Raw genomic sequence first — 24,831 nt, 5'->3', positions numbered from 1 at the left:
GAACTAAGCGCTTGGGAAGTCCAAGTCGGCAACGTCTAGAGACGGTCCCTACCCAACAGCGGGCCCACAGGCTAGAAGGGGGGAGACAGACGACAAAACCAAACATATTAACAAAATAAAATAAATAGAATAAATATGTACAAATAAAATAAATGGAGTAATAAATAGTCAGTCAATCGTATTTATTGAGTGCTTACTGTGTGCAGAGCACTGGACTAAGCGCTTGGGAAGTACAAGTTGGCAACATATAGAGACAATCCCTACCCGACAGTGGGCTCACAGTCTAGAAGGGGGAGACAGAGAATCAATCAATCAATCAATCGTATTTATTGAGTGCTTACTGTGTGCAGAGCACTGTATTAAGCGCTTGGGAAGTACAAGTTGGCAACATGTAGAGACAGTCCCTACCCAACAGCGGGCTCACAGGCTAGAAGGGGGAGACAGACGACAAAACCAAACATATTAACAAAATCAAATAAATAGAATAAATATGTACAAATAAAATAAATGGAGTAATAAATAGTCATTCAATCGTATTTATTGAGCGCTTACTGTGTGCAGAGCACTGTACCAAGCGCTTGGGCAGTACATAGCTGGATGCATCTTTGAAAATTACAAAAATTAACACAGGATTCATACAACTTACAGGAATTTTTCCTCCATTAGTCACACTACACTGACTGTATGAATAAATAGGTATAAATCTGTACCAACATATATACAGGTGATTGATGGCAAAGCTCCGTACCCGGCGATCCTTCTAGAAAATGCTGTTTTTCGGAGCGGTCGCTCTTACGATGCCCAAGGGTAGATTTCACTTTTTCCACCGCTCGCCAGCCGAGGTGGTCTCATTTTCCATCCCATTCCCGCCCGATGCCGTGCATTCCTCTGGGATTTCGTCCCGCTGCCGCCCCAGCCAAGATCCCGGACTTCGAAAGATGTTCCAGCCAGCTCGGCTGGGTTGTCCCTAGTCATTCATTCATTCATTCAATCGTGTTTATTGAGTGCTTAATAATAATAATGGCATCTGTTAAGCACTTACTATGTGCAAAGCACTGTTCTAAGCGCTGGGGAGGCTACAAGGTGATCAGGTTGTCCCACGGGGGGCTCACAGTCAATCCCTGTTTTACAGATGAGGGAACTGAGGCCCAGAGAAGTGAAGTGACTTGCCCAAAGTCACACAGCTGACAGTTGGTGGAGCCGGGATTTGAACCCATGACCACTGACTCCAAAGCCCAGGCTCTTTCCACTGAGCCACGCTGCTTAATGTGTGCAGAGCACTGTACTAAGCGCTTGGGAAGTACAAGTTGGCAACATATAGAGACAGTCCCTACCCAACAGTGGGCTCACAGTCTAAAAGGGGGAGACAGAGAACAAAACCAAACATACTAACAAAATTAAATAAATAGAATAGATATGTACAAGTAAAATAAATAAATAGAGTAATAAATCATCATCATCATCATCAATCATATTTATTGAGCGCTTACTGTGTGCACAGCACTGGACTAAGCGCTTGGGAAGTCCAAGTTGGCAACATCTAGAGACAGTCCCTACCCAACAGTGGGCTCACAGGCTAGAAGGGGGACCATCCATTCATTCATTCATTCATTCAATCGTATTTATTGAGCGCTTACTGTGTGCAGAGCACTGGACTAAGCGCTTGGGAAGTCCAAGTTGGCAACATATAGAGACGGGCCCTACCCAACAATGGGCTCACATATTTATTTGTACATATTTATTCTATTTATTTTATTTTGTTAATATGTTTGGTTTTGTTCTCTGTCTCCCCCTTCTAGACTGTGAGCCCACTGTTGGGTAGGGACCGTCTCTGGACGTTGCCAACTTGTGCTTCCCAAGTGCTTAGTCCAGTGCTCTGCACACAGTAAGCGCTCAATAAATACGATTCAATGAATGAATGAATGACCATCTCTAGATGTTGCCGACTTGTACTTCCCAAGCGCTTAGTCCGGTGCTCTGCACACAGTAAGCGCTCAATAAATACGACAATGAATGAATGAATATGTTGCCAACTTGTACTTCCCAAGCGCTTACTCCAGTGCTCTGCACACAGTAAGCGCTCAATAAATACGATTCAATGAATGAATGAATGACCATCTCTAGATGTTGCCGACTTGGACTTCCCAAGCGCTTAGTCCAGTGCTCTGCACACAGTAAGCGCTCAATAAATACCATTGAATGAATGAATGAATGACCATCTCTAGATGTTGCCGACTTGTGCTTCCCAAGCGCTTAGTCCAGTGCTCTGCACACAATAAGCGCTCAGTAAATATGATTGGATGAATGAATGAATGCATGACCATCTCTAGATGTTGCCGACTTGGGCTTCCCAAGCGCTTAGTCCAGTGCTCTGCACACAGTAAGCGCTCAATAAATACAATTGAATGAATGTGAGCCCGCTGTTGGGTAGGGACCATCTCTATATGTTGCCAACTTGGACTTCCCAAACACTTAGTCCAGTGCTCTGCACACAGTAAGCGCTCAATAAATACGATTGAATGAATGAATGAGTGAATGAATGAATGACCGTCTCTACGTGTTGCCAACTTGGACATCCCAAGCGCTTAGTCCAGTGCTCTGCACACAGTAAGCGCTCAATAAATACGATTGAAAGAATGAGTGAATGAATCATCATCAACATCATCAATCATATTTATTGAGCGCTTACTGTGTGCAGAGCACTGGACTAAGCGCTCTCTATGTGTTGCCAACTTGGACTTCCCAAGCGCTTAGTCCGGTGCTCTGCACACAGTAAGCACTCAATAAATACTATTGAATGAATGAGTGAATGAATGAATGACCGTCTCTACGTGTTGCCAACTTGGACTTCCCAGGTGCTTAGTCCAGTGCTCTGCACACAGTCAGCGCTCAATAAATACGATTGAATGAATGAATGAGTGAATGAATGAATGACCGTCTCTACGTGTTACCAACTTGGACTTCCCAAGCGCTTAGTCCAGTGCTCTGCACACAGTCAGCGCTCAATAAATACGATTGAATGAATGAATGAGTGAATGAATGAATGACCGTCTCTACATGTTGCCCACTTGGACTTCCCAAGCACTTAGTCCAGTGCTCTGCACACAGTAAGCACTCAATAAATACGATTGAATGAATGAGTGAATGAATGAATGACCGTCTCTACATGTTACCAACTTGGACTTCCCAAGCGCTTAGTCCAGTGCTCTGCACACAGTAAGCGCTCCATAAATGCAATTGAATGAATGAATGAATGAATGAATAACCGTCTCTACGTGTTGCCAACTTGGACTTCCCAACTGCTTAGTCCAGTGCTCTGCACACAGTCAGCGCTCAATAAATACTATTGAATGAATGAGTGAATGAATGAATAACCGTCTCTACGTGTTGCCAACTTGGACTTCCCAAGCGCTTAGTCCAGTGCTCTGCACACAGTAAGCGCTCAATAAATGTGATTGAATGAATGAATGACCGTCTCTACGTGTTGCCAACTTGGACTTCCCAAGCGCTTAGTCCAGTGCTCCACACACAGTAGGCGCTCAATAAATGTGATTGAATGAATGAATGAATGATGGCTACCAAATGCCTAGTGCAATGCTCCGCACACAGTAAGCGCTCAACAAATACGATGGAATGAACGAACGAGGCACCGATGCCCCGTCGTGGCGCGCGGGTTTTCGTGGCCAACCCGGGGAATCAGTGGCTCTTCTTGGTCGCCTCCGCGCAGGTTTGAGAAAGGGCGGATCTACACCTTCATCGGCGAAGTGGTGGTTTCCGTGAACCCCTACAAGAGCCTGAACATCTACGGGAGGGACACGATCGAGCAGTACAAGGGACGGGAACTGTATGAGCGACCTCCTCACCTCTTCGCCATCGCCGACGCCGCTTACAAGGCCATGAAGAGGAGAGCCAAAGACACTTGCATCGTCATCTCCGGTATGCCGGGGGGGGGAAGCTCGCTCGGGACTCCCCGTCCGGGATGGCTTCGATTCCATAATGGCATTTATTAAGCGCCTACTATGTGCCAAGCACTGTTCTAAGCGCTGGGGAGGTTCCGTGGTGATCAGGTGGTCCCACGGCGGGGGCTCCTGGTCTTCATCCCCATTTTACAGATGAGGGAACTGAGGCACAGAGAAGTTAATCAATCGTATTCATTCATTCAATCGTATTTATTGAGCGCTTACTGTGTGCAGAGCACTGGACTAAGCGCTTGGGAAGGACAAGTTGGCAACAGATAGAGACGGGCCCTACTTGACAGCGGGCTCACAGGCTAGAAGGGGGAGACAGAGAACAAAACAAAACAGATTAAAATAAAATAGATTAAATATATACAAATAAAATAAATTCATTCAATCATATTTATTGAGCGCTTACTGTGTGCAGAGCACTGGACTAAGCGCTTGGGAAGTCCAAGCTGGCAACATCTAGAGACGGTCCCTACCCAACAACGGGCTCACAGTCTAGTAGGGGGAGACAGACAACAAAACAGAACATGTGGACGGGTGTCAAGTCGTCAGAACAAATAGAATTAAAAAGCTAATCAATCAATCAATCTTATTTATGGAGCGTTTAATGTGTGTAGAGCACTGTACTAAGCGCTTGGGAAGTACAAGTTGGCAACATATAGAGACGGTCTGTACCCGACAATGGGCTCACGGTCTAGAAGGGGGAGACAGACGGCAAAACAGAACATGTGGACGGGTGTCTAGTCGTCAGAACAAATAGAATTAAAAAGCTAAATCAATCAATCAATCAATCGTATTATTGAGCGCTTACTGTGTGTAGAGCACTGGACTAAGCGCTTGGGAAGTACAAGTTGGCAACATATAGAGACGGTCCCTACCCGATAACGGGCTCAGAGTCTAGAAGGGGGAGACGGACAATAAAACAAAACACATGGATGGGTGTCAAGTCATCAGAACAAACAGAATGAAAGCTAAATGCACATCATTAACAAAATCAATAGAATTGTAAATATGTACAAGTAAAATAAATAGAGTAATAAATCTGTACAAATATATAAACAGGTGCTGTGGGGAGGGGAAGGAGATAGGGCGGAGGGGATGGGGAGGAGGAGAGGGAAAGGGGGGGTTTGTTCTTTTCTGAAATTAATCATCTAAACCCCCTTTCTTTTCTGAAAATGATCATCTGAACCCCCTTTCTTTTCTGAAAATGATCATCTGAACCCCCTTTCTTTTCTGAAAATGATCATCTGAACCACCTTTCTTTTCTGAAAATGATCATCTGAACCACCTTTCTTTTCTGAAAATGATCATCTGAACCCCCTTTCTTTTCCGAAAATGATCATCTGAACCCCCTTTCTTTTCTGAAATTGATCATCCGAACCCCCCGGGGTAAGTGGAGCGTGTGTTGTTTCTTTTCAGGGGAAAGTGGGGCCGGAAAAACGGAAGCCAGCAAATACATCATGCAGTATATCGCCGCCATCACCAATCCCGGTCAGAGGGCCGAGGTGGAGAGGTAAAATCCTCGTCCGTCGGTTTCCCGGGGGACGGGGGGAGCAGGCGACACGGGGAGCGTCTACTGGGGTTCACTCCGGAACCCCTCGGCCCGTCCAAGTAATAATAAAAATAATCAATCCATCAATTGTATTTATTGAGCACTTACTGTGTGCAGAGCACTGGACTAAGCGCTTGGGAAGTCTTCATCTCCATTTGCCAGATGAGGAAACTGAGGCACAGTGAATAATAATAAGGGTGGTATTTGTTAAGCACTTACTATTCATTCATTCAATCGTATTTATTGAGCGCTTACTGTGTGCAGAGCACTGTGCTAAGCTCTTGGGAAGTCCAAGTTGGCAACATATAGAGACAGTCCCTACCCAACAGCAGGCTCACAGTCTAGAATAATTATCAAATAAAAATACTTACCATCATGGTATTTGTTCGGCGCTCGCTATGTTCCAAGCACTGTTCTAAGCGTTGGGGGAGATCCAAGGCGATCAGGTTGTCCCACGTGGGGCTCACGGTCTTCATCTCCATTTTACAGATGAGGGAACTGAGGCACAGTGAATAATAATAATGATGGTGGTATTTGTTAAGCACTTACTATTCATTCATTCATTCATTCAATCGTATTTATTGAGCGCTTACTGTGTGCAGAGCACTGGACTAAGCGCTTGGGAAGTCCAAGTTGGCAACATATAGAGACGGTCCCTACCCAACAGCGGGCTCACAGCCTAGAATAATTATCAAATAAAAATAATTATCATCATGGTATTTGTTCGGCGTGTGCTATGTGCCAAGCACTGTTCTAAGCGTTGGGGGAGATCCGAGGTGATCAGGTTGTCCCACGTGGGGCTCACGGTCTTCATCTCCATTTTACAGATGAGGGAACTGAGGCATAGTGAATAATAATAATGATGGTGGTATTTGTTAAGCACTTACTATTCATTCATTCATTCATTCAATCGTATTTATTGAGCGCTTACTGTGTGCAGAGCACTGGACTAAGCACTTGGGAAGTCCAAGTTGGCAACATAGAGAGACGGTCCCTACCCAACAGTGGGCTCACAGCCTAGAATAATTATCAAATAAAAATAATTATCATCATGGTATTTGTTCGGCGCTCGCTGTGTGCCGAGCACTGTTCTAAGCGTTGGGGGAGATCCGAGGTGATCGGGTTGTCCCACGTGGGGCTCACGGTCTTTATCTCCATTTTACAGATGAGGGAACTGAGGCATAGTGAATAATAATAATGATGGTGGTATTTGTTAAGCACTTACTATTCATTCATTCATTCATTCAATCGTATTTATTGAGCGCTTACTGTGTGCAGAGCGCTGGACTAAGCTCTTGGGAAGTCCAAGTTGGCAACATATAGAGACGGTCCCTACCCAACAGCGGGCTCACAGTCTAGAATAATTATCAAATAAAAATAATTATCATCATGGTATTTGTTCGGCTCTCACTGTGTGCCAAGCACTGTTCTAAGCGTTGGGGGAGATCCGAGGTGATCAGGTTGTCCCACGTGGGGCTCACGGTCTTCATCTCCATTTTCCAGATGAGGAAACTGAGGCACAGTGAATAATAATAAGGGTGGTATTTGTTAAGCACTTACTATTCATTCATTCAGTCGTATTTATTGAGCGCTTACTGTGTGCAGAGCACTGTACTAAGCGCTTGGGAATTGGCAACATATAGAGACGGTCCCTACCCAACAGCGGGCTCACAGTCTAGAATAATTATCAAATAAAAATAATTATCATCATGGTATTTGTTCGGCGCTCGCTATGTGCCGAGCACTGTTCTAAACGTTGGGGGAGATCCGAGGTGATCAGGTTGTCCCACGTGGGGCTCACGGTCTTCATCTCCATTTTACAGATGAGGGAGCTGAGGCACAGTGAATAATAATAATGGTGGTGGTATTTGTTAAGCGCTTCCTAAATAAATGAATAAATAAAATAAAATAAATAGAATAAATATGTACAAATAAAATAAATAAATAAATAGAGTAATAAATTCATTCATTCATTCAATCGTATTTATTGAGTGCTTACTGTGTGCAGAGCACTGGACTAAGCGCTTGGGAAGTCCAAGTTGGCAACATAGAGAGACGGTCCCTACCCAACAGCGGGCTCACAGTCTAGAATAATTATCAAATAAAAATAATTATCATCATGGTATTTGTTCGGCGCTCGCTGTGTGCCGAGCACTGTTCTAAGTGTTGGGGGAGATCCAAGGCGATCAGGTTGTCCCACGTGGGGCTCACAGTCTTCATCTCCATTTTCCAGATGAGGGAGCTGAGGCCCAGAAAATAATAATAATGATGGTGGTATTTGTTAAGCGCTTCCTAAATAAATGAATAAATAAAATAAAATAAATAGAATAAATATGTACAAATAAAATAAATAGAGTAATAAATTCATTCATTCATTCATTCAATTGTATTTATTGAGCGCTTCCTTTGTGCAGAGCACTGTACTAAGCGCTTGGGAAGTCCAATCAATCGTATTTATTGAGCGCTTACTGTGTGCAGAGCACTGTACTAAGCACTTGGGAAGTCCAAGTTGGCAACATAGAGAGATGGTCCCTACCCAACAGTGGGCTCACAGTCTAGAAGGGGGAGATAGAGAACAAAACAAAACATATTAATAAAATAAAATAAATAGAATAAATATGTACAAATAAAATAGAGTAATAAATACATACAAACATATGTACATATATACAGGTGCTGTGGGGAGGGGAACTATGTGCTTCTAGACTGTGAGCCCGGTGTTGGGTAGTGACCGTCTCTAGATGTTGCCAACTTGGACTTCCCAAGCGCTTAGTCCAGTGCTCTGCACACAGTAAGCGCTCAATAAATACGATTGAATGAATGAAAGCACGGTTCTAAGCACTGGGACAGATACAAGGTGATCAGGTTGTCCCACGGGGGGCTCACAGTCTTCATCTCCATTTTACAGACGAGGGAACTGAGGCCCAGATAATAATAATGATGGTGGTATCTGTTAAGCACTTACTATGTGCAAAGCACTGTTCTAAGCGCTGGGGGGATACAAGGTGATCAGGTTGCCCCACGGGGGGCTCACAATCTTCATCCCCATTTTCCAGATGAGGTAACTGAGGCCCAGAGAAGTCAAGTGACTTGCCCAAAGTCACCCAGCTGACAAGTGGCAGAGCCAGGATTTGAACCCATGACCTCTGACTCCAAAGCCCGGGCTCTTTCCACTGAGCCACGCTGCTTCTCTTAATGCCATCATTATTAGTAATGATAATAATAATGATAATAATGATGGGATTTGTTAAGCGCTTACTGTGTACCAAGCAGTGTTCTAAGCGCTGGGGCAGATACAAGGAGATCAGGTTGTCCCACGGGGGGCTCCCAGTCTTAATCCCCATTTTACAGATGGGTAACTGAGGCCCAGAGAAGTGAAGTGACTTGCCCAAAGTCACAGAGACGACAGGTGGTGGAGCCGGGATTTGAACCCGTGACCTCTGACTCCCAAGCCCGGGCTCTTTCCACTGAGCCACGCGGCTTCTCTGATAATTATTATTACTTCTACTGCTGCTCCCTTTACTGCCACTGCTACTTCTAATAATAATGATGACGGTATTTGTTAAGCGCTTACTATGTGCCAAGCACTGTTCTAAGCGCTGGGGAGGATACAAGGCGATCAGGTTGTCCCACGGGGGGCTCCCAGTCTTCATCCCCATTTGACAGATGAAGGAACTGAGGCCCAGAGAAGTGACTTGCCCAAACTGGTGGACCAGGATTTGAACCCACGACCTCTGACTCCAATCAATCAATCAATCAATCAATCGTATTTATTGAGCGCTTACTGTGTGCAGAGCACTGCACTAAGCGCTTGGGATGTCCAAGTTGGCAACATGTAGAGACGGTCCCCACCCGACAGCGGGCTCACCGTCTAGAAGGGGGAGACGGACGACAAAACAAAACATATTAACAAAATAAAATAAATAGATTAACCGAGCTCTACTCTTGCAGTTAATATTAAATGAAACTTTATTAAATTCGAGTTTGCCGTTAAGTTCCAGGAGAACGATAGTAAATCAGCACATGCCGGTGCAAGATTACAGATGAACTCGATCGGCTGCATAATGAGAAGAATTCAAATATTTAGTTGTACGCCTCACCTACCGTCCTGTTGCCCTGGGCGGACCGCAAATAAAACCATATTAGCTTGATTTATCCCGCAACCGGGTGCACTGTTGAAACCCCAGGGATAATGGATCGTGGAATTCCTTTTCCTTATGACTTCCACGAGTGCCTGGTGGAAGCATTAGTGAAACTGAAACCGTTTCAAAGGCCCTTCCGAGCGCTATGGGAGAAAAAGGTTTAAACGCTCTTAATATCGTCTAAGGTATTGGGAGAAAAAGGTTTAAACGCTCTTAATATCGTCGAAGGTATTGGGAGAAAAAGGTTTAAACACTCTTAATATCGTCTACAGAAGTATTCGGCGCTCAGTACGGCGCTCCGCACCTACTAAATATAAATAATAATAATAATAATGATGGCATTTATTAAGCGCTTACTATGTGCAAAGCACTGTTCTAAGCGCTGGGGGGGTTACAAGGTGATCAGGTTGTCCCACGGGGGGCTCACAGTCAACCCCCATTTTACAGATGAGGGAACTGAGGCCCAGAGAAGTTAAGTGACTTGCCCAAGGTCACACAGCTGACAATTGCCAGAGCCGGGATTTGAACCCACGACCACTGACTCCAAAGCCCGTGCTCTTTCCACTGAGCCACGCTGCTTCTCTAATAAATAACATAAATAACATATGTACATATATACTTTTAGACTGTGAGCCCACTGTTGGGTAGGAACTGTCTCTATATGTTGCCAATTTGCCGCCCTGTTTCTCTGTGACTTCAAGTTCATAGAGGAGCAGCGTGGCTCAGTGGAAAGAGCACAGGCTTTGGAGTCAGAGGTCATGGGTTCGAATTCCGACTCCCCCACGTGTCTGCTGTGTGACCTTGGGCAAGTCGCTTCACTTCTCTGAGCCTCGGCTACCTCATCTGTAAAATGGGGGTTAAGACTGTGAGCCCCACGTGGGACAACTTGATCACCTTGTAACCCCCACAGCGCTTAGAACAGTGCTCTGCACATAGTAAGCGCTTAACGAATGCCATTATTATTATTATTATTATAAAGGGTAGACCTCCTTTATGGATGAGAAGGATATGCGAGGATAAGAAAATATGTATTTTATTTTGTTAGTATGTTTGGTTTTGTTCTCTGTCTCCCCCTTTTAGTCTGTGAGCCCACTGTTGGGTAGGGACTGTCTCTATATGTTGCCAATTTGTACTTCCCAAGCGCTTAGTACAGTGCTCTGCACATAGTAAGCGCTCAATAAATACGATTGATGATGATGATACTAAATGCTCAGCCAATACGACTGAATCGATTCCCTCTCCCTCTTTGCTTTGACCGCTTGAAATAAGTTGGCCGTCCCTGCTCAGTAAGGAAAGGGTCGTTCCAGTTTCAAATTGGTCGCCGTTGCTGTTCAATAAGGATTGTTCTTGTTTCAAGTTGGGTGGGAAGTGCTGCCAACTTGGACTTCCCAAGCGCTTAGTCCAGTGCTCTGCACACAGTAAGCGCTCAATTAATACGATTGATGATGATGATGAATGAATGAATGAATGGGGATGTGACCACCCCAATTTCTCTCTGAGCCCTTACTGCAGGGCTCGCCCACCGGCAGTTTCTCCCTACAGGATTTTTCACTCGGTCCTGACATTCCCCAGACTGAGCCCCTTCCCTCCTCTCCCCCTCATCCCCCTCTCCATCCCCCCCATCTTACCTCCTTCCCTTCCCCACAGCACCTGGATATATGGATATATGCTTGTACAGATTTATTACTCTATTTATTTTACTTGTCCATATCTATTCTATTTATTTTATTTTGTTAGTATGTTTGGTTTTGTTACATATTTATTACTCTATTTATTTATTTATTTTACTTGTCCATATCTATTCTATTTATTTTATTTTGTTAGTATGTTTGGTTTTGTTCTCTGTCTCCCCCTTTTAGACTGTGAGCCCGCTGTTGGGCAGGGACTGTCTCTAGATGTTGCCAATTTGGACTTCCCAAGCGCTTAGTCCAGTGCTCTGCACACAGTAAGCGCTCAATAAATATGATTGATGATGATGATGCTCTGCGCACAGTAAGCGCTCAATAAATACGACTCCGTCCCTTCCCCACAGCACCTGTATATCATCATCAATCGTATTTATTGAGCGCTTACTGTGTGCAGAGCACTGGACTAGGCGCTTGGGAAGTACAAATTGGCAACATATAGAGACAGTCCCTACCCAACAGTGGGCTCACAGTCTGAAAGTATATATGTATATATGTTTGTACATATTTATTACTGTATTCATTTATTTATTTTACTTGTCCATATCTATTCTATTTATTTTATTTTGTTAGTATGTTTGGTTTTGTTCTCTGTCTCCCCCTTCTAGACTGTGAGCCCGCTGTTGGGTAGGGACTGTCTCTAGATGTTGCCAACTTGGACTTCCCAAGCGCTTAGTCCAGTGCTCTGCACACAGTAAGCGCTCAATAAATACGATTGATTGATTGATTGATTGATTGACTGAGTGAATGAACTGGTTTCCTGAAGCCCGGGCTCTTTCCACTGAGCCCCGCTGCTTCTCGGGAACAGTCTATCCCTGTTACTGCTCCCATTCCAGGGCCCTGGACATGCTGACAATTCCGTTTGCGCGTCTTTTTCCTTGTCCGCGCACTAAAGAGTGAAGAACATGTTGCTGAAATCCAACTGCGTATTGGAGGCCTTCGGGAATGCCAAGACCAACCGGAACGACAACTCCAGCAGGTTTGGGAAATACATGGACATCAACTTCGACTTCAAGGGGGACCCGATCGGTGGACACATCAATAACTATTTGCTCGAGAAGGTAAAGTACGTTCGGTTGCTGAAGGTAATAATAATAATAATAATAATGATAGCATTTATTAAGCGCTTACTATGTGCAAAGCACTGTTCTAAGCGCTGGGGGAGATACAAGGTAATCCAGTTGTCCCACGTGGGGTGCACAGACTTAATCCCCATTTTACAGATGAGGGAACTGAGGCCCAGGGAAGTGAAGTGACTTGCCCAAAGTCACACAGCTGACAGTTGGCGGAGCCGGGATTCGAACCCATGACCTCTGACTCCAAAGCCCGGGCTCTTTCCACTGAGCCACGCTGCTTCTCTGAAGGTGCCTCTCCCCAGGCTGAATTCCCGTTGAATTCCCGTTAACCTGTATATATGTATATATGGTTGTACATATTTATTACTCTGTTTATTTATTTATTTATTTTACTTGTACATATCTATCCTATTTATTTTATTTCGTTAGTATGTTTGGTTCTGTTCTCTGTCTCCCCCTTTTAGACTGTGAGCCCCCTGTTGGGTAGGGACTGTCTCTCTATGTTGCCAATTTGTACTTCCCAAGCGCTTAGTACAGTGCTCTGCACATAGTAAGCGCTCAATAAATACGATTGATGATGATGATGATGATGATGGTTAACCTGCCGTATTTAGCAGGTGAATCCCTTCTGCTCTCTATACGTTGCCAACTTGGACTTCCCAAGCGCTTAGTCCAGTGCTCTGCACACAGTAAGCGCTCAATAAATACGATTGATTGATTGATTGCTCCTTTAAATGGCTTCCTCTCATCCCATTCCCCACCTCTTTTCCTGCCTCTTGGTAGCCACTCTTCTCTGGAGAGGAGGTTTGTCTGTTCGGCGTGTTCAGCCTGTTCTATTTATTTTATTTTGTTAGTATGTTTGGTTTTGTTCTCTGTCTCTCCCTTTTAGACCGTGAGCCCACCGTTGGGTAGGGACTGTCTCTATATGTTGCCAACTTGGACTTCCCAAGCGCTTAGTCCAGTGCTCTGCACACAGTAAGCGCTCAATAAATACGATTGATTGATTGATTGATTCAGAGAAGCGGCGTGGCTCAGTGGAAAGAGCCCGGGCTTTGGAGTCGGAGGTCGTGGGTTCAAATCCCGGCTCCGCCACTTGTCAGCTGGGTGGGTGGCCCCGTCCCAGCTCCAACTGGGTAGTCCATGGCTGCACACAGTAAGCGCTCAATAAATACGATTGATGATGATGATGATTGCCTTGCGGACAACTGTTGCTGTGAGCCCGCTGTTGGGTAGGGACCGTCTCTAGATGTTGCCAACTTGGACTTCCCAAGCGCTTAGTACAGTGCTCTGCACACGGTAAGCGCTCAATAAATACAACTGAATGAACCAAGGGGACGTGCCTAGGCTGTGGGTGGCTGTCAATCATGCAGTCGTATTTATTGAGCGCTTACTGTGTACAGAGCACTCTACTGAGCACGTGGGAGAGTACAATACAACAGTATAACAGACACATTCCCTGCCTACAACAAGCTTACAGTCTAGAGGGGGAGACAGACATTAAGAATAATAATAATAATAATAGCATTTGTTAAGCGCTTACTATGTGCCAAGCACTGCTCTAAGCACTGGGGAGGTTACAAGGTGATCAGGTTGTCCCACGGGGGGCTCACACTTTTAATCCCCATTTTCCAGATGAGTTAACTGAGGCCTCTCCCCCCTCCTTACCTCCTTCCCCTCCCCACAGCACCTGGATAGATGTATAGATTTTTGTACAGATTTATTACTCCATTTATTTTATTTGTACATATCAATTCTATTTATTTTATTTTGTTAGTATGTTTGGTTCTGTTCTCTGTCTCCCCCTTTTAGACCGTGAGCCCACTGTTGGGTAGGGACCATCTCTATGTGTTGCCAACTTGTGCTTCCCAGGTGCTTAGTACAGTGCCCTGCATGCAGTAAGCGCTCAATCAATCAATCAATCAATCGTATTTATTGAGCACTTACTGTGTGCAAGCACTGGGCTAAGTGCTTAATAAGCAATCAATCAATCAATCGTGTTTATTGAGCGCTTACTGTGTGCAGAGCACTGTACTAAGCGCTTAATAATCAATCAATCATATTTATTGAGCGCTTACTGTGTGCAGAGCACTGTACTAAGCGCTTGGGAAGTAAATATGATTGATTGATTGATTGAGGCGGAGGTGTCTCCCCACAAAGACCCCTTTCCGGGAATGAGCCTCGTGCCGTCTCCCCCATCCCCTCACCTTTGTGGAGACCCTGCATTTTGGGGGTCTCAAATTCGAAGGCAGAGGGGGATTTATTACTCTATGTATTGATGGATTTATTTCACTTGCCCATATCTATTCTATTTATTTTATTTTGTTAGTATGTTTGGTTTTGTTCTCCGTCTCCCCCGTCTAGACTGTGAGCCCACTGTTGGGTAGGGACCGTCTCTAGATGTTGCCGACTTGTACTTCCAAGCACTTAGTACAGTGCTCTGCACACCGTAAGCGCTCAATAAATACGATTGATTGATTGATTGATTGATTGATTGATTGATTGATTTCCAGACTGTGGCCTCACTTGTATCTCAGAGCTTGGAGTTCCCGTTTCCCTCTCGCCCCTAGACACCCCAAAATGTGTCCAGAATAGATTCAGAATATGTTGCCCACTTGGACTTCCCAAGCGCTTAGTACAGTGCTCTGCACACAGTAAGCGCTCAATAAATACGATTGATTGATTGATTGATTGATTGATTGATTGATTTCCAGACTGTGGCCTCATTTGTATCTCAGAGCTTGGAGTTCCCGTTTCCCTCTCTCCCCTAGTCACCCCAAAATGTGTCCAGAATAGATTCAGAATATGTTGCCAGCTTGGACTTCCCAAGCGCTTAGTCCAGTGCTCTGCACACAGTAAGCGCTCAATAAATACGATTGATTGATTGATTGATTGATTGTTTTCCAGACTGTGGCCTCACTTGTATCCCAGAGCTTGGAGTTCCCGTTTCCCTCTCGCCCCTAGACACCCCAAAATGTGTCCAGAATAGATTCAGAATATGTTGCCAACTTGGACTTCCCAAGCGCTTAGTCCAGTGCTCTGCACCCAGTAAGCGCTCAATAAATACGATTGATTGATTGATTGATTCAGGGTCCCAGAATAAAGAAGGAACATTTCCACTTCTGGGCTGTAGCTCTCCCGAAGGGAAAACCCCACTTAATGCATCTGGAAATGTCTTGTGTTTTTCCTAGTCTCGAGTGATTGTGCAGCAACCGGGGGAAAGAAGCTTTCACTCCTTCTATCAGGTGAGTTCTGCTGCTGCAAATAAAAATAATTATAGTAATAGTAATAATAATAGTAGTATTGTCTCCCCCTTTTAGACTGTGAACCCATTGTTGGGTAGGGACTGTCTCTATATGTTGCCAACTTGGACTTCCCAAGCACTTAGTACAGTGCTCTGCACACAGTAAGTGCTCAATAAATATGATTGATTGATTGATTGATTGATTAGTATGTGGAGAAGCAGCGTGGCTCAGTGGAAAGAGCCCGGGCTTGGGAGTCAGAGGTCATGGGTTTGAATCCCAGCTCTGCCAATTGTCAGCTGGGTGACTTTGGGCAAGTCACTTCACTTCTCTGGGCCTCAGTGACCTCATCTGTAAAATGGGGATGAAGACTGTGAGCCCCCCATGGGACAACCTGATCACCCTGTAACCTCCCCAGCGCTTAGAACAGTGCTTTGCACATAGTAAGCGCTTAATAAATGCCATCATTATCATCATTATTATTATTTTTATTCAGCATGGGCTTTGGAGTCAGAGGTCTGGGGTTTAAATCCCGGCTCCGCCCATCGTCCCGCTGTTTGACTTTGGACAAGTCACTTCACTTCTCTGGGCCTCAGTGACCTCATCTGGAAAATGGGGATGAAGCCTGTGAGCCCCCCGTGGGACAACCTGATCACCCTGTAACCTCCCCAGCGCTCAGAACAGTGCTTTGCATATAGTAAGCGCTTAATAAATGCCATCATTATTATTATAATTATTGAGCATGGGCTTTGGAGTCAGAGGTCTGGGGTTCAAATCCCCGCTCCACCAGTCGTCCGCTGTGTGACTTTGGGCGAGTTCACTTCACTTCTCTGGGCCTCAGTTACCTCATCTGTAAAATGGGGATGAAGACTGTGAGCCCCCCGTGGGATAACCTGATCACTCTGTAACCTCCCCAGAGCTTAGAACAGTGCTTTGCACATAGTAAGCGCTTAATAAATGCCATTATTATTGTTACTATTATTATTATTAAGCGCTTTTTTGATAGCATTAAAAAGATGACTGAAGACAGATGCGTTGGCATTGGCCCCACAGGCTTAACGGTGCTTTGCACATAGTAAGCACTTAATAAATGCCATTATTATTATTATTATTATTATTATTATTATTATTAAGCTCTTTTTTGATAGCATTAAAAAAATGACTGAAGACAAATGCGTTGGCATTGGCCCCACAGGCTTTTCCATCTTGATCCGGCTAAAAAAATCTGCTCCCCCAATCCAAGAACAGGAGCACTGGAGAGCATTAACATAGATAAAAGTGAGTTGCAGGTGGCCAGGGGGGTGAATTTCACGTAACTGTTTTTTGGTTTGTTAATTTTTTTAATGGTATTTGTTAAGCGCTTACTTTTTTTTAATGGTATTTGTTTGTTAATGGTATTTGTTAATTTGTTAAGACAGTGCCAGACTGTCCGATGATGGTATTTGCTAAGCGCTTACTATGTGCCAAGCACTGTCCTAAGCCCTGGGGTAGATAGAAGGTCATCAGTCTAGAAGGTCTCCCCCTTCTACACTGTGAGCCCACTGTCGGGTAGGGACCGTCTCTATGTGTTGCCAACTTGGACTTCCCAAGCGCTTAGTACAGTGCTCTGCACACAGTAAGCGTTCAATAAATATGATTGGCAGAGCCGGGATTTGAACCCACGACCTCTGACTCCAAAGCCCGGGCTCTTTCCACTGAGCCACACTGCTTCTCCAATAATTAGCATTCATTCATTCAATCGTATTTAGTGATTATAAATAATCAGTCAATCCCCACATCCGCCCAGCTCGCTCTCTTCCTCCCTTCAAGGCCCTACTGAGAGCTCACCTCCTCCAGGAGGCCTTCCCACACACGGCCCCCTCCTTCCTCTCCCACTCCTCCCCCTCTCCATCATTATCTCCTTCCCTTCCCCACAACACCTGTATATATGTATATATGTTTGTACGGATTTACTACTCTATTTATTTTACTTGTACATATCTATTCTACTTATTTTATTTTGTTAATATGTTTTGTTCTGTTCTCCGTCTCCCCCTTTTAGACTGTGAGCCCACTGTTGGGTAGGGACCGTCTCTATATGTTGCCAACTTGTACTTCCCAAGCGCTTAGTACAGTGCTCTGTACACAGTAAGCGCTCAATAAGTACAATTGACTGACTGACTGACTGATTGAATGAATGAATGAATGTCCATATGTTTTGTTTTTTGGTCTGTCTCCCCCTTCTAGACTGTGAGCCCACTGTTGGGTAGGGACCGTCTCTATATGTTGCCAGCTTGGACTCCCCAATCGCTTAGTACAGCGCTCTGCACACAGTAAGCGCTCAATAAATACGATGGAATGAATGAATCAGGTTGTCCTCCTTTGGGGCTCACAGTCTCAATCCCCATTTTACAGACGAGGTAACCGCGGCCCAGAGAAGTTAAGTGATTTGCCCAAAGTCACCCAGCTGTTAAGTGGCGGAGCCGGGATTAGAACCGTGCTTGGCACATAGTAAGTGCTGAACAAATGCCATCGATATTATTATTACCTCCGACTCGCAAGCCCGGGCTCTTTCCACCAAGCCACACCGCTTCTCTACGAAACGCCGGGGTGGATACCAGCTAATCGTGTCGGGCCCAGTCCCTGTCCCACATGGGGCTCCCAGTCTTCATCCCCATTTTCCAGATGAGGGAACTGAGGCCCAGAGAAGGGAAGTGACTTGCCTGCGGTCCTCCAGTAGCCGGGCGGCGGAGCCGAGATGAGAACCCGGGTCCTTCTCCCTCCGAGTCCTGGCCTCGAGAAACTAGGCCCCGCTGCTCTTCACGCAGCGCAGTTCAGCCTTGAACTCCGGAAATCATGCAGCGCTCAGAACAGTGCCTTGCACATAGTAAGCGCTTAATAAATGCCATTATCATTATTATTCTTATTTGCCTCTGAATCTTTTGCAGCTTCTCCAAGGAGGTTCCGAGCAGCTGCTGCGTTCGCTCCACCTCCAGAAAGATGCCTCTTCGTACAGCTATGTCCGTGGCGGAGCTCAGCTGAAGGTGAGCGTGGAATCGGTCGACATTATTCCCGGCGGGCGGGCGGGCGGGCAGGCAGCCACCGACAGCTCTTCCCCCCGGCTTTCCCTCAGTCCTTTTCGTTGCTGACTTGGCCCGGCCTGCGCATCGGCGCTTCCTTGTCTCTCACCCCCTTGGATTGGGAACCACTCCTGCTGGGTTCTCCTTCTTCCTTTTCCTCTTCTTTCTTCTTTTTCTTTCTCCCTCTTTTGATTCCTTCTCTTCCTTCCCCCTCCCCTCCTCCTCCTCCTCCTCTCCTCCTCCCCTCCTCCTCCTCCTCTCCTCCTCCCCTCCTCCTCCTCCCCTCCTCCTCCTGCTTCTTCCTCTTCCTCTTCTTCTTCTTCTTCTTCTTCTTCTTCTTCTTCTTCTTCTTTCTTCTTCTTCCTCCTCCTCTGCCTCTTCTTCCTCCTCCTCCCCCTCCTCCTGTTCTTCTTCTTCCTCCTCCTCCTCTTCTTCTTCTTCTTCTTCTTCCTATTCTTCTTCTTCTTCCTCTTCCTCTTCTCCTTCTTCCTCCTCTTCTTCTTATCCTTCTTCTTCTTCTTCCTCTTCTTCCTCCTCTTCCTCCTCCTCCTCCTCCTCCTCCTCTTCTTCTTCTTTTTCTTCTTCTTCTTCTTCTTCTTCTTCTTCTTTCTTCTTCTTCTTCCTCCTCCTCCTCCTCCTCTTCTTCCTCCTTCTCCCCCTCCTCCTGTTCTTCTTCTTCTTCCTCCTCCTCCTCTTCCTCTTCTTCTTCTTCCTCTTCTTCCTCTTCCTCTTCTTCTTCCTCCTCTTCTTCTTCATCTTATTCTTATTCCTCTTCTTCCTCCTCTTCCTCTTCTTCTTCTTCTTCTTCTTCTTCCTATTCTTCTTCTTCTTCCTCTTCTTCCTCTTCCTCTTCTCCTCCTTCTTCTTCATCTTATTCTTATTCCTCTTCTTCCTCCTCTTCCTCCTCCTCCTCTTCTTCTTCTTCCTCCTCCTCCTCTTCTTCTTCTTCTTCTTCCTCTTTTTCCTCCTCTTCCTCCTCCTCCTCTTCTTCTTCTTCCTCTTCTTCCTTTTCCTCTTCTTCTTCCTCTTCTTCTTCTTCTTCTTCCTCCTCTTCCTCCTCCTCCTCCTCTTCTTCTTCTTCTTCCTTTTCTTCCTTTTCCTCTTCTTCTCATTCTTCCTCTTCTTCCTCCTCCTCTTCCTTTTCTTCTTCTTCTTCCTATTCTTCTTCTTCCTCTTCTTCTTCTTCCTCCTCCTCTTCATCTTATTCTTCTTCCTCTTCCTCCTCCTCTTCATCTTATTCTTCTTCCTCTTCTTCCTCCTCTTCCTCCTCCTCCTCTTCTTCCTCCTCCTCCTCCTCCTCTTCTTCTTCCTCTTCCTTTTCTTCTTCTTCCTCCTCTTCCTCCTCCTCCTCTTCTTCTTCTTGTTCTTGTTCTTTTTCTTCCTCTTGATCCTTTTCCTCTTCTTCTTCCTCTTCTTCTTATTCTTCTTCCTCTTCCTCCTCCTCCTCTTCTTCTTCTTCTTCCTCTTCCTCTTCCTCCTCTTCTTCTCCTTCCTCCTCTTTCTCTTTTTCTTCTTCCTCTTCCTCTTCTTCTTCCTCTGTTTCTTCTTCTCCTTCTTCTTCTTCAAAGTCAATGGTGAGGAGTTTTGGGTTGAGGTGGGGGTGGATGGGCAACCAGTGGAGTTTCTCGAGGAGCGGGGCAACACGGTAACCGAACATTTTTGTACGAAAAAGATCCGGGCAGCAGAGTGAAGCATGGGCTGAAGTGAGGAGGGCCAGGAGGCTGGGAGGTCAGCAAGGAGGCCGATAACGGTAATCAAGGCGGGATAGAGTAAGTGCCTCGATTAATGGGGTAGCAGTTTAGATAGGAGGGAAAGGGTGGATTTTACCAATGTTGTGAAGGTAGGACTGACAGGATTTAGTGATGGATTGCATAGGATGGCATTTATTAAGCGCTTACTATGTGCAAAGCACCGTTCTAATTGCTGGGGAGGTTACAAGGTGATCAGGTCAACCCACGGGGGGGCTCACAGTCTTCATCCCCATTTTACAGATGAGGTCACTGAGGCCCAGAGAAGTGAAGTGACTCGCCCCAAGTCACACAGCGGACTGTCTTCTAGACTGTGAGCCCACTGTTGGGTAGGGACCATCTCTAGATGTTGCCAACTTGGACTTCCCAAGCGCTCAGTACAGTGCTCTGCGCACAGTAAGCGCTCAGTAAATACGATTGAATGAACGGATGAATTGGCAGAGCTGGGATTTGAACCCATGACCTCTGACTCCAAAGCCCGGGCTCTTTCCGCTGAGCCACGCTGCTTCTCTCTGTGGGTTGAATGAGAGAGAGGAGTCTAGGATTCATTCATTCATGCATTCAGTTGTATTTATTGAGCGCTTACTGTGTGCAGAGCGCTGTACTAAGCACTTGGGAAGTACAGTTCAGCTACAGATAGAGACGGTCCCTACCCAACAACGGGCTCACAGTCTAGAATGGGCTTTGGAGTCAGAGGTCATGGGTTCAAATCCCGGCTCCACCATGTCAGCTGTGTGACCATAGACAAGTCACTTAACTTCTCTGGGCCTCAGTTCCCTCATCTGTAAAATGGGGATGAAGACTGTGAGCCCCCCGTGGGACAACCTGATCACCTTGTAACCTCCCCAGTGCTTAGAACAGTGCTTTGCACATAGTAAGCGCTTAATAAATGCCATCATTATTATCAGAAGGGGGAGATGACACCAAGGTTACAGGCTTGTGAGACAGGAAGGATGGCGGCGCCGTCCACATTCATTCATTCATTCAATCGTATTTATTGAGCGCTTACTGTGTGCAGAGCACTGTACGAAGCGCTTGGGAAGTCCAAGTTGGCAACGTAGAGAGACGGTCCCTACCCAACAGCGGGCTCACAGTCTAGAAGGGGGAGACAGACAACAAAACAAAACATATTAACAAAATAAAATAAATATGTACAAATAAAATAGAGTAATAAATACGTACAAATATATATACAGGTGCTATGGGGAGGGGAAGGAGGTAAGGGGGGGATTCATTCAATCGTATTTATTGAGTGCTTACTGTGTGCAGAGCACTGGACTGAGCGCTTGGGAAGTCCAAGTTGGCAACATAGAGAGACGGTCCCTACCCAGCAGCGGGCCCACAGTCTAGAAGGGGGAGACAGACAACAAAACAAAACATATTAACAAAATAAAATAAATATGTACAAATAAAATAGAGTAATAAATACGTACAAATATATATACAGGTGCTATGGGGAGGGGAAGGAGGTGAGGGGGGGATTCATTCAATTGTATTTATTGAGCGCTTACTGTGTGCAGAGCACTGGACTAAGCACTTGGGAAGTCCAAGTCGGCAACATGTAGAGACGGTCCCTACCCGACAACGGGCTCACAGTCTAGAAGGGGGAGACAGAGAACAAAACAAAACATATTAACAAAATAAAATAAATATGTACAAATAAAATAGAGTAATAAATACGTACAAATATATATACAGGTGCTATGGGGAGGGGAAGGAGGTAAGGGGGGGGATTCATTCAATCGTATTTATTGAGCGCTTACTGTGTGCAGAGCACTGTACTAAGCGCTTGGGAAGTCCAAGTTGGCAACATAGAGAGACGGTCCCTACCCAACTGTGCTCACAGTCTAGAAGGGGGAGACAGACAACAAAACAAAACATATTAACAAAATAAAATAAGTAGAATAAATATGTACAAATGTACAAATAAATACAAAGTACAAAGTACAAATAAATGTACAAATAAACAAATGTACAAATGAATATGAACAAACATGTACAAATAAAATAGAGGAATAAATCCGTCCAAACATATCATCATCAATCGTATTTATTGAGCGCTTCCTATGTGCAGAGCACTGTACTAAGCGCTTGGGAAGTACAAATTGGAAGTACAGTATATACACATATATACAGGTGCTGCGGGGAGGGGAAGGAGGTGATGGGGAGGAGGGGGGGAGAAAGGAGGGGGCTGAGTGCGAGAAGGCCTCCCGGAGGAGGTGAGCTCTCAGTAGGGAAAATGGGGGAAGATCCGCCTCCCCGGGCCCAGTGGGAAAGTCACGGGGAAAACAAGGTTGGGATGAAAAGATAAGTTCCGTTTTGATCCCTAAAATACGGAAACTCCTTAACCAAAATGGGTTCCCTCCCGTCCCCCCCCGGCCCTGTTTCTGATCTAGTCGTCCATCAACGATGGGGCGGAATTCAAAGCAGTGGCCGAGGCCATGAAAGTGATCGGCTTCAAGCCTGAGGAAATTCAAACAACGTACAAAATTCTGTCTGCTATTCTTCACCTGGTGAGTACCCGACTGCCTGTCCCCGAAATAATAATAATAATAGCATTTATTAAGCGCTTACTATGTGCCAAGTGCTGTTCTAAGCGCTGGGGAGGTTCCAAGGTGATCAGGTTGTCCCCCGGGGGGCTCGCAGTCTTCATCCCCATTTGACAGATGAGGGAACTGAGGCCCGGAGAAGTGAAGTGACTTGCCCAAAGTCAAACAGCTGACAAGCGGCTTCTCTTCTAGCCTGTGAGCCCGCTGTTGGGTAGGGACCGTCTCTATATGTTGCCAACTTGGACTTCCCAAGCGCTTAGTCCAGTGCTCTGCACACAGTAAGGACTCAATAAATATGATTGAATGAATGAATGAAGCGGCAGAGCTGGGATTTGAACCCATGACCTCTGACTCCAAAGCCCGGGCTCTTTCCACTGAGCCACGCCACTTCACGCTGCCTGAAAACCACCGGCCGGTATCGTGCGGGTTAGGGAGCCAAAATTCGGCCCCGGACGTTGGATGACTAGTTACGCAACCCCCGAACCCCGACCTACTGAGAGCTCACCTCCTCCAGGAGGCCTTCCCAGTCTCCCCCTTTTAGACTGTGAGCCCACTGTTGGGTAGGGACTGTCTCTATATGTTGCCAACTTGGACTTCCCAAGCGCTTAGTACAGTGCTCTGCACACAGTAAGCGCTCAATAAATACGATTGATTGATTGATTGATTCCCAGGCTGAGCCCCCTTTTCCCCCTCCTCCTCCCCATCCCCCCCAGGCCCTACCTCCTTCCCCTCCCCACAGCCCCTGGATAGATGTTTGGACAGAAGAGAAGCAGCGTGGCTCAGTGGAAAGAGCCCGGGCTTTGGAGTCAGAGGTCATGGGTTCAAATCCCGGCTCTGCCGCTTCATTCATTCATTCAATCGTATTTATTGAGTCTTTACTGTGTGCAGAGCACTGGACTAAGCGCTTGGGAAGTCCAAGTTGGCAACATATAGAGACGGTCCCTACCCAACAGCGGGCTCACAGTCGAGAAGGGAAGCCGCTTGTCAGCTGTGTGACTTTGGGCAAGTCACTTCACTTCTCTGGGCCTCTGTTCCCTCATCTGTAAAATGGGGATTAAAGACTGTGAGCCCCCCGTGGGACAACCTGATCACCTTGTAACCTCCCCAGCGCTTAGAACAGTGCTTTGCACATAGTAAGCGCTTGACAAATGCCATGATTATTATTATTACAGATTTATTACTCTATCTGTTTTACTTGCACATACTTACTAGTCTATTTATTTTGTTAATGATGTGCATCTAGCTTTATTTCTATTTTGATGACTTGACACCCGTCCACATGTTTTGTTTTGTTGTCTGTCTCCCCCCTTCTAGACTGTGAGCCCGGTGTGGGCAGGGATCGTCTCTCTTTATTGTTTACCTGGACTTTCATTCATTCATTCATTCATTCATTCAATCGTATTTATTGAGCGCTTACTGTGAGCAGAGCACTGGACTAAGCACTTGGGAAGCAGCGTGACTCAGTGGCAAGAGCCCGGGCTTTGGAGTCAGAGGTCACGGGTTCAAACCCCGGCTCTGCCAATTGTCAGCTGGGTGACTTTAGGCAAGTCACTTCACTTCTCTGGGCCTCAGTGACCTCATCTGGAAAATGGGGATGAAGACTGTGAGCCCCCCGTGGGGCAACCTGATCACCTTGTTACCTCCCCAGCGCTTAGAACAGTGCTTTGCACATAGTAAGCGCTTAATAAAAGCCATCATTATTATTGTTATTATTATTGGGAAGCCCAAGTCGGCAACATCTAGAGACGATCCCTACCCGACAACGGGCTCACAGTCTAGAAGGGGGAGACGGACGACAAAACAAAACATGGAGACA

General features: G+C 45.8%; 1 protein-coding gene across 1 annotated transcript in view; it reads left to right on the top strand.

The window, feature by feature from the left end:
* Positions 1 to 24,831, top strand: part of MYO1D (myosin ID) — a 350,574-nt gene that overhangs the window by 73,330 nt on the left and 252,413 nt on the right. The window contains 6 exon segments of the mRNA XM_038754744.1: positions 3,728 to 3,936; positions 5,385 to 5,478; positions 12,240 to 12,405; positions 15,609 to 15,662; positions 18,587 to 18,682; positions 22,863 to 22,979. Of these exon segments, the coding sequence (XP_038610672.1) occupies positions 3,728 to 3,936; positions 5,385 to 5,478; positions 12,240 to 12,405; positions 15,609 to 15,662; positions 18,587 to 18,682; positions 22,863 to 22,979 (736 nt within the window).

The sequence above is a fragment of the Tachyglossus aculeatus genome, chromosome 11, assembly GCF_015852505.1.
Source record: "Tachyglossus aculeatus isolate mTacAcu1 chromosome 11, mTacAcu1.pri, whole genome shotgun sequence".
Classification (NCBI taxonomy): Eukaryota; Metazoa; Chordata; class Mammalia; order Monotremata; family Tachyglossidae; genus Tachyglossus; species Tachyglossus aculeatus.
The sequence above is the reverse complement of the archived record's forward strand: the minus strand, read 5'-3'. Positions and strand labels throughout refer to the sequence as shown.